The sequence below is a fragment of the Mus caroli genome, chromosome 18 (genome assembly GCF_900094665.2).
Source record: "Mus caroli chromosome 18, CAROLI_EIJ_v1.1, whole genome shotgun sequence".
Classification (NCBI taxonomy): Eukaryota; Metazoa; Chordata; class Mammalia; order Rodentia; family Muridae; genus Mus; species Mus caroli.
In genome coordinates, this window is record NC_034587.1 from 16,795,876 (window position 1) to 16,806,864 (window position 10,989).

Here is a 10,989-nt window from a genome sequence, read left to right on the forward strand (position 1 = left end):
TCTTTTGCCCTGCTGTGAGTCTTCTACTGTCTCCTCACTGAGCCAGAAAAGTTGCAAACCTGCTGAAAGGGGCAACAGAAGAGACACTACTGAAGCCTCGCTCTCAACAGCAGGCTCCAAGCCGCTTGGCCAGCGTGCCTCCAGGTCGGCACCTGCGCTCATTCCCACAACTCCAGCCCTTTATCACCTCAGCCTTGCGATCGCGGGCTCCATGAGTCCCGCTCCTTAGATCTTGGGGTCTGTACAGTGACTAGAAGGCTCTCCAATCGAGGTGATCCCAGAGGAGGAAGGGACACGACGGGGAGGGGCCAGCCACCCAAGGTCCCCTGCGGGGGACGTCACCAGCCCCAGGTGCAGAGGGCGGGAACTGCCTCGTACCTCCCCGCGGAGCGAGCGTTCCCCTCCTCCATCTAGGCTGTGGCCGGGCCCACGGCTACCCTTTCCGACCCGGCCACACCTGGAACCGCACCCCAGGTCGGGCAGAGGCAGAGAAGGGCGGCCCCGGGAAGGACCTGCCCAGGAGGATCCGCGGGGCGCCGGCGAGGCCCGGAGGCGAGGGCGCGGCGGATCGAGGCGATGGCGCGGAGCCCGGGTGGCCGGTGCGCCCTGCTGCTGGTGGTGCAACTGTTGGCGATGGTAAGTGCAGTGACCCCCCGTTCCCCAGCCTTGTAAGCGCCGCTGTCCCCGTGGTGTGACAGCGAAGAGCCCAACCTGCGGCGGGGGAGCAGGGTGGGCAGAATCGGCGCGCGCTATCACTCTCTCCCCATGACGGTCACACTCAGGTCCCAGTGACCTTTCCTAACTGGAATCTGTGGGTGAGGTGAGCCCCGGGGCAGGGGCCCGAGGCTTTGTTTGGAGCCTTCTGAGAAATATGGAGGCAGTGGGAAGCCCCATGCTAACCCTCTTGCAAGTTGGCTAAAGTTCTCGCAGCCTCCAGCTCTTGTAGCTACCGGTAGTCAGTGAACCGGGAAACCAGGAAGAACCTGGTTCCTAGAGTGAATAATGACAACTAAAAAACGCCTACTCTAAAAGTATGGTCTACAGAGCTTAAAGTTCTGCTTTTAAGGTGCTTTGGTTACCTTCCTGAGCTATTAGTACTCTCCAGTATTGAAATAAACCTATGTAAAAGTGTTTACAATTTAGAAGGGAAATCGAAGCCACCATCATCAAAGAAATGGCCTATTTAAAAGAAAGGGTTTTCCACACTAGAGGCAAGGTTCAGACCCAAGGGCTAGATTCCTTTCATACATTTGGTTTACTTGGATTTTAAATGGCTGTGTTTGTTTGTTTGCTCACGAAATTGCATATAATTTAGGAATGCTTGTTGTCACTTACCGAGATTTGCCAACTGGGTTTTGATAAATTGTGGGATCATATCGCAAAGACTTCACAAATAGGTTCAGAGAGATTAGATACAAAATGATGCCCTGTTCCCTTTTTTTTACATCATGGTTGAAATTTAAAAGGTAAGCATATTTGCTCCACTGGAAGTTCTTCCTCTAAACAATGCATTTAGAGCTGTGGTGGTTGGGGGAGAGGAGAGAGAGCAGGAGACAGAGTGGTAGAGAGGACTTAAGTAAGGTAGGAGAAAGAGAAATGGGGACCGAGATCCTGGACTGGGGTGCTAAGAGTGAGAAAAACTATAGGGTTTTTGTTTTGTTTTGTTTTGTTTTGTTTTGTTTTGTTTTGTTCTGTTTTGTTCTGTTCTGTTTTGTTTTGTTGTGTTTGTAAGGAAACACAGAAGAATAATGAGTATATTCAACCCAAAGATTTCCATGACTCCCTTTCCACAGGCAGCTTGCTAACAAGGAACTGCCGGCCACTGGTCCAGCCTGTGTAATGCTGTCTGATTTTGCTTTGCCCGTGTTGTTGAGGTCATTCTTCATATGCTATTTCTATGACGTGATCCTGGGCTTGGTTTTTGACTTGAGGATTACCTTTCTCCCCTCCTCTTGCTGCTTCCTAGCTAAGGGGAATCCCAAGCCAACAGCCCTGGGTACATGGTTCAGTATGAATTCCCTCCATTGAAGAAAAGAAACTCCCTTTAAGGTAAAACTCCACATGTATAGCAAACAAGCCAATTCACAGACTCAGGAACAGTTTAGGCTTTCCATTTTAGCATTTTATGTGTGTGTTTACTTAATTAGACTGTGATGGGCTATTCCTCTCAAAAGGAGCAGAATCCTCAGGCTACTCTCTAAGTATCCCTATTCAATCTGATAGGGTGTGGCAACCTAGTGAGAAGAGTAGGCATTTCAGCATTCTGGTCCCAGTTTGTACGAGGTTCACAGGTTCACAGCCGTGCTTTCTGTAAAGGATGAGAAATGGTAGGTCCTTCATAGGAAGGAATGTAAATTGTAGGCAGTTTGGTCAGTTCAGCCCCACATAACAGCATTTACTCTAGTCTGTATCCGAAGGGGGAAAAAAAAGATTTAGAACTAGAGAGCTCAGCTGCTGAAATGTTTACCCCAGGGGCAGGAGGACCTGCGCTTGATTCCCACTACCCACGTAAAAGTACTCATGTGCAGGTCCACCCTTAGAATCCCAGTGCTGAGGAGGCAGAGACAGGCAAGGCGGAGTCTCTGGGGCTTGATGGATGGTGGCCTAGCCTGCTTGGCAAGCTCCAGCCTTAGGACCCTGTCTCCAAAGACAAAGTGGGTGGGGCCTAAGGAACAGTCCAGGAGTTTAACTTCTTACCTCTATACCTGCACAAGTGTACACACAGTCACTAACGCACGTGCACGCACGTGCTTGCTCGAGCAAGGAAGTGTGAGCGAGCACACGCACACAAACACACACATAGGAGCACACATTAAAAGGGATTTATTTCAGAACATTATAGTTTGACTGTACATGGAGTAAAAGTCTTAAGGAAGCCTACACCAATTTATGCTGTTGGAATTTCAAAGTCACAGTCCCAGGCACTGAGGGAGCTACTGCCTTACCTGTGGTCACAGGACAGGAGCCAGAGTGTCCCTTGCACAGTCTAGAGAGCACTGTGACTGGAATGCATAAGAAGACACATGTCTGTACCTCGCCTGGCCAGCCACAGATCCAGAGACTAAACACCAGAGGCTGAATATGACTGACTATGACAAAACCCCTGTGGGAAAGTAGCGGAAACTCAGGCTCCTTCAAGTGTCACGGGTCCAGGTGGTGCATCGTAACCTGACATGCTCTCAGAGCCTAAGCTTCTTGAGCATAGTGGAGCCCACGAAGTTAGGGTCTCAGGCTGCAGTTTTGGACTGAAGATGCTTTGTCAATAAAGTCTACGCATGTGTTGATTTTGTAAACAGCTGAAACCTATAGGTCCCAAACCTTTCAGTTAGGGGTGCTCACCTGAGAGTGCCTGAACCCAGGTGTTGAGCCCTGTGCCTGCAGAGGAGCTGTTGGTGGTCTTTGGCTTGTCCCTGCTCTAGCACACCACAAAGTAACTGTTTAATATCCCTTACATTTAGGCCAACTCTGTGAAAGTGACAAGAAGAGTTTTCTGAATAAACCTGAGAGTCTTTCATTTTGAGCCATCTTCATCTAGAATCCCTCTGCCATAAAGGTAGCCACAGGCAGAGGTCAGGTGCTATCTAGAATTTTGGGGACTCATGCACACATGTATTCCCAAATTTGGAGGCTCATACACACATGTATTCCCACTACTCTCTACCTGAGATTTCCCAGTTCTTTAAGTTGTGGCGATGTGACTACGTTAGCAGAACATGTGGTATTGTCACAGTATGGTTCAATACTTTAATATATTTGTTTTTTCAAAATACCACTTATTTTAAATATCACTAATAGACTTTAGTAGACACTAAGTGTTTCAGTAGCAAAGTATGTGAAGTTACTGTAACGTTTTTAGTTCTTAAATTCTGAAACAAGTTTAGATTATTTAATATACTTGGGTTTAGAACACAATGTATTGTACACATTTTAAACCCATTCTAAGAAGAATAGGCTGCTGTGGAAGGGAGGAGGAGGAGAGACTTTCTGATCGTTCAATTTTGCCTTAAATAAAAGTCAAACTTCACGTTACAGATTGAAATTCAGCCTTTAGTCCTGAGCTGACATATATAATAGATGTTCATTTGCCAGACCTCAAAGAAAGTGCTAATGGGTGGTCTAGAACAACAGATGTTAACCATCTCCCAGTTCTAGAGCTGAGGTAGCCAGTCAGTCAGCAGGACCCTGCTCCCTGCAACCATCCATGCCTCCCTCCAGCGTCTGACAGCTGACAAGCTGTCCCTGGCACCCTGTGCATGTGTGTGTGTCACTCTAGTCTCCCATCTTCACATGACAGCTCCTCTTTTGTCACCTATGGTTGTCAGGCCTCTGTGTGTGTGTGTGTGTCCTGGTTTTTGAGGATACCAGTTACACTGAGTAAGGTCCAGCCTCCCCTTGGCTTGCCTCAATCTGTTTCCTTTTTTCCAATAACCTTGTTTCTAAATCATTACCTTTCAACACCTCCTTTTAGGGGATACAGTGTAACGAGAGGGCTGCACACATGGCCAGCAATTAGTTAATTGTGCTTACTAGGCCACTAAATTGCACAGATTTAAGAATAAAGTACAAACTGAAACTGCATGATAAACATTGCTGCTCATAAGAATAATCTGATATCTGTGAATTTTGAAATGGATATCTCATGTGCTTTGGTTTCTAAAAATTAATAGGTGGGAAAATGCCAATTGTGATAGTTTTCCTTAGCTGTAAATTTAAGTCAAGTACTTTACCTGAAAAGTGGGATGTCAATCTAAATTCTCCCTTACCACCAATTTCAGAAGCCAAATTCAAATTTTCAAGGCTGAGGTCAAAAGATGCTTTTATAGAAACTCCAGTTGACCCTAGTGTGAGAATGAGCATCAGTGGTTTACGTTTTCCAAAACAGTTGAAAGTATACCCATATCTACATGGGGGAAACACAATAGAGCCAGGCATAGCACATGTGCACACACACAGTGCTTGGGAGACCAAGGCAATAGGGTCTTGAGTTCCAGGCTGGCCTGAATTGTAAAGTCCAGATGAACCTGAACTACATATCGAGACCTTGTCTATAAATAAATAAATAGCCATATTTGGATTGATACCTTTAAATTTTTCTTCAAAATAGTTCTATGTATGTGTATGTTTGTATGTGTGACTACATATGCCACAGTTTGCATGTGGAGGTCAGAACAATGTCAAGCATTCTTTCCTTCTACAATGCCTGTCCCAGGGGTCAAACTCAGAACACTGGGATTGGCACCAAATACCTGCACCACTGAGCTGTCTTTTCTGGCCCCTGAATTGATACTTCTAAAACAGTCAAATTCTATTAAAAATTGAGTCTAAAGACTTATTTACTTTGTGTGCAAGTGTTATGCCTGCGTGCATTGTATACACACCACATGCATACAGGACTCGCAGAGTCAGAAGAGGGTGTTGGGTCCTCTGGGTCTGGAATTACAGACAACTGTGAAGCACCACAATGTGTAATAGGAACCAAATCTAGGTCCTCTGCAAGAGCAGCAAGTGTTCTTAGCCCCTGAGCCATCTCCACTCCCCCAAACTCAAGAGCACAAAGGAACTCTAGATGTATTTTAACCTCTCATTACAGCCTTTTCTCCAGGGGTGCCACAAAGCTTAGGTGCTTTGAAGCACTTTTTAACCATATGCTCTGTGGGTGATAAAAGACATCTCCCTGTCCTTCCTTCATGCTCACATTTCAGAAGTATGCCTTATATGACACTAAACATTTTTACTTTAAAACTAATTTTTTATAGGTAAGTTTGATAATTAGTATGCGGGAAGTTGGGCTGCCAGGATATATACCTTGCTGTCATGATAGGAAATGCCTATACAAAAATAAAACTAGGGCTGGAGAGATGGTTCATTGGTTAAGAGCACCAACTGTTCTTCCAGAGATCCTGAGTTCAATTTCTAGAAACCACATAGTGGCTCATAACCATCTATAATGGGATCTGATGTCCTCTTCTGATGTGTCTAAAGAGAGCAATGGTGTATTCATATATATTAAATAATAGATAAATCTTGAAAAAGGAAAAGAAAAGAAAACTACGTATGTATAATCACTGAGTGCCAGGCAGTGTTCTCAATGCAAGAAGTCTGTAGCAAAGGCAGACGTACCTTGCCCACAGGATGCTTACAGACACGTAATGGCAGAATGGGATGACTACAAAATGGAATGACTAACTTCCCACTGGGTACACAGAAGAGTGGTGATCGGCACAGTACAGACAGAGCAACTATACCAGCCCTGGGTGTCCCAGACAGCACAGGAGACTACTGATAAACTGATGAGATGGCAAGAAGAGGAGGGGGTCTAGGTTCAGAGGACTCTTCACAGGCCTGAAGGCCTATCCTTTGGAGGAACTAGAAGAGTCCTCATTGCCTTAACACAAGATGTGAAGCCCTTGGACTCCAAACTAATAGAAGAGGCCAAAAAGTCTCCTTGCCAAGTGGGAGTTTGGGGGAGGCACATTGCTTAGCTTCACAGTGCTGTGAACAGCCTGCCAACAGAAGCAACGAACAGATGGAATGATTTATTGTGACTCTTGGCTCCAGAGGGTTCCACACATCACCCCATTTTTTTAATTAGGTATTTTCTTAATTTACATTTCAAATGCTATCCCAAAAGTCCCCCATACCTCCCCCCCCCACTCCCCTACCCACCCACTCCCACTCCTTGGCCCTGGCGTTCCCCTGTACTGGGGCATATAAAGTTTCAAGACCAAGGGGCCTCTCTTCCCAATGATGGCCGACTAGGCCATCTTCTGATACATATGCAGCTAGAGACAAGAGCTCCGGGGTACTGGTTAGTTCACATTGTTGTTCTACCTATAGGGTTGCAGACCCCTTCAGCTCCTTGGGTACTTTCTCTAGCTCCTCCATTGGGGGCCCTGTGTTCCATCCAATAGCTGACTGCGAGCATCCACTTCTGTGTTTGCCAGGCCCCGGCATAGCCTCACAAGAGACAGCTATATCAGGGTCCTTTCAGCAAAATCTTGCTAGGGTATGCAATGGTGTCAGCATTTGGAGGCTGAGGGTGTGGCAGTCTCTAGATGGTCCATCCTTTCGTCCCAGCTCCAAACTTTGTCTCTGTAACTCCTTCCTCCTGGGCATATATCCAGATGTTCCAACTGGTAAGAAGGACACATGCTCCACTATGTTCATAGCAGCCTTATTTATAATAGCCAGAAGCTGAAAAGAACCCAGATGTCCCTCAACAGAGGAATGGATACAGAAAATGTGATACATTTACACAATAGAGTACTACTCAGCTATTAAAAAGAATGAATTTAGGAAACTCCTAGGCACTTTTTTAGAGCAAACAGGTTAAAAGGATAGTACTCAGTGGGTGCTTCACTAGGAGACATAGTGTGGAGCCAGAAGCTGGGAAGGGAGTAGGTGACAGTAGCCGAGGGAATACAGAGGCCAGAGTCATGAATAAGAGGGTTGGGAAGCCACCCAGTGGCCAGGCTGGGTATCACTGACCTGGCACCCCCACTGTTTGTTGTTTCCTAGTTGGTTTCCTCAGCATCTTAGCTAAACATAGCTGCAATCTGAAAATCTCAGCCATCCAGACACTTGCCTGTAAGCCTTAGTCCTCCTCTGCTTCTTCATGCCATCCCCATGCCAAGGGCACTGCCAAAGATGGGCCTCCACCATTTTGGTTATCTTAGGACTGCCTGCCTCTCCTTCCAGTTCTCCTGACTTATTCCTTTCATCTTCAAACTGTTTCCTGCCTTTTTTGTAGTACCAAAAAAAAAAATCCTTCAGAAACACAGTGGCAAATTACCCATTCGAAGGAGGTGGCTCCCTCATGACCAGCAAAGGTCCTTCCCACTTTGTCTGATTTTCTGCTTGCCACCATCATAAGGAAGGCCCAGATGCTAGACACAGCGTTGGTTCTGCCTGTCTTGAAATCTCTGTGTCTTTTGATCTGTGGCTTTTCTCCTTTCTCCTATCATCTTCACCTTCTCCAAAGCCACGCCCACTGCACCTCCTCCCTCCCAGCAGGAAGTACCTTCCGCCTCTTGCAAGTTCCACAGAAAGTGTTTGCCTATGGTTTTCATACAATTAGGACTCTCCCTCGGTGGTGTGCACTTTCCCCCATAGCTCTTACTGGTTAACCATGGTCAGTAATGGTAGAAAAAACATGATAAGTTCAAGGTATAAACAATTCATAAAATTTAAATAACTTTCATGGTCGTAAACCATTGTGATTGTTCCTATTAGAGCTGTTATGCGTCTCTTACTATGCCTAACTTATAAGCTACAACACTGTCGGTATCGTTATGTAAATAATAATCTCATAGATACAGAGGTCAGGACCTGTCCCTCTTGGGAGGGATAAAAACTTCCTTATTATCTCCTAACGAAGCTCTGATAGTCACTAGAGTGACATCCTTATTGCATATGCCTAGAAACTCATTAAATTCCTTGGACACAGGAATTTGTTCTTTCCAAATCAGTTCATCTCTTTCTATGTTTGAGAAGCCAGCAAAGCCGTCTGAATTGCACTGGAGAATCTGTGAATAAAACTGGATATAATTATGTATGGTAAGCAAAACAGACCAACGTCCGATGAAATCCCTTGTCGCCTCTCACACATGGAATCTTCATTTAAATGATATTTGTGTGGAACACAAAAGTTTTTAAAAGTGGGGCTATAAAAGGGATGGAAGAGGCCTAAGCAAAGCAGGAAAGGAAAGCAGAGGGAACTGTCAGGTGTGTCATAAATGCAGCGTCTGGGGCTACATGGAGGGAAGGGGTAAACAAGGAAGAAGGAACTGGGCCTGGGAGGAAGCCAGCAAGATTGTGCACATATTATAAGATAGCAATGGCGCCCGTTCCTTTGCATGCTAACCAGGCAGGCCTAAACAGAGTGCCCAGATAGACTGACTAGGAAATGCCTGACTCCTACACACTTCACCGTCCTGAGTTATGTGTGTGCCAAGCAGTCTCTGGCTGCACTCATACTCTCCTATGATTGTGGAGCTTACAGTGGGAAAGACTGTGTTAGCAAGAGAACTTGATGTTTGTATAGCATCCTTACGTAACGGTCTGTGTAGCTGCATAGAGAATGCCCAGTGTCTACCAGGGCACATTATGCCAGTTCATGGTGCTGCAACAAGATGTGGACGTAATTTACCTAATTTCATGGCCAGAATTCTGCAAAAGTGTTCCTGCAGCCCTCCGAACCCTTCCATATTGCCAGTCCACTTTTCTGGAGACAATTTTGGTCAGTTTCCAGTGCTTCCTGCTATTTGTCCTCCTGGCAGACCAGTGCCATCTAGTGGGGGGTGGGGTGGAAGAAGGCTGAATTTTTAAACCTCAGTGAAGAGGGTCCAGTTTCTCACATTGTACTTTTTAAGTGTAATTTTTCAGAGATAATTGTGCTGCAATTAAAAAATTAAAAAAAATGGAAACCACCCATTATTCTTAAATGTCAAATAAAATGGAGCACATATATGTATACGTTAACTTCTGGCTTGTCTGATTTCAAAGGCATTTGTGACTGCCTTTAGAAAAATGTGGCGATAAAGTGATAAAGTAAATTTTTTTCTTGATAAATATCCAGGATTAGTGTAACATGTAAACCTGAGGAGAGATAGAAACCAGAAGGAAAATGTCACCTAAAGCAGACTTCGGCCTGGAGAGAGGGAACAGCAGTGGGGAGCGAGTACTGCTCTTGAAGAGGATCAGAGTTGGGTTGCCAGCACCCACGTGGGGCTCACAACTGTCTGTAGCCCCAATTTAAAGAGATCTGACACCTTCTGGCCTCTGTGTGCACTCACGCACACACACACAAACACACACACACATCCACACATCCACACATCCACACATCCACTCACGCACATACACACATCCTATGGCACATAATTGGTACTTATCATGAGAATATCTTCCTGTATAACTCACCGTGTTTAAATTTCATCATGTAGAAGTCATGTCTGCACACAGCAATCTGCATCAAAGTGTTCATTATCTGGCTTATAACTTGCCCAGGCCCAGGCTGTCATCTTTTCTCTTTCCCTTGCTACCCTGTGATTTTTAGGCAGTGCCTTTGGAAACTGACCTTGCAAGCCCTGAAGCATCAATATTACCCAGAAAGTGAATAGAAATACATGTTCCTGGGCCCCACTCCAGACTTAGTGAACAGAAAGTGATCAGGTAGAGCCAACCCACCAACATGTGGAAAGCCTCGTGCACATCTCTGTACGATGAAAGCTGAGGACAGAGAAGATTAAACACTCTGAAAGCCAGCCTCTGTTAGCCACTGAGATGAATCTTAGAGAGGGGACTTAGGGGTGCTAATAAAATCAGCAATGAATAAAAATTAATCTTGACTTTTTAAGGTTTTGGGTTGTTTTTCTATGAACTTGCATAAGGACAAAGAACTTCTCAGGAAATGCAAATTCCTTGCAGGAAAGGATGGGACAGGTTAGATGTAACCCAGCATGTCTCAATTCATATTTCAAAATTCTGAGTCTGTAAAATGGCAACGTGCAGAAGCCTTCCTGTCGGAGCCAACTTTAATGGGTGATTATTCACCAGAAGTCATGGTCATTACTTTGAGACTAACCTGTGATCTGGAGAGCAGGCAGGAGATTATGTCAATCATACACTGCTTCTCACCCATCTGGTATTTACCGGGTTCAAATGCAGAGCTCATAAACGTGAAAGCAGACTTCAGAGTCCTGCTTCCCTTCACTACTGAGGATTTTCCAAAGTTAGCAACCATGAAGACCATACTTAAGCCAGCTGTTGAGGGCCCTGTACATATCTGGGTCATTTATAAGTTGAAGTTTTAAGTTAGATTGCTTGGGGTTTTTTATTTATTTCCTTACTTACTGATACAGGGTCTCACTGTGTAGCTGTGGCTGATCCAGAACTCACTATATACACCAGGCTGGTCCCTCACTATATACACCAGGCTGGCCCCTCATTATATACACCAGGCTGGCCCCTCATTATATACACCAGGCT

At 45.3% G+C, this 10,989-nt stretch overlaps 1 protein-coding gene across 1 annotated transcript in view; it reads left to right on the plus strand.

The window, feature by feature from the left end:
• The first annotated feature begins 206 nt into the window (after positions 1-206).
• Dsg2 (desmoglein 2) overlaps positions 207-10,989 on the plus strand; it is a 49,775-nt gene continuing 38,992 nt past the window's right edge. Inside the window, exon 1 of the mRNA XM_021150453.2 lies at positions 207-636. Coding sequence (XP_021006112.1) covers positions 577-636 — 60 coding nt within the window. The 5' untranslated portion in view covers positions 207-576. The remainder of the gene's footprint in view (positions 637-10,989) is intronic.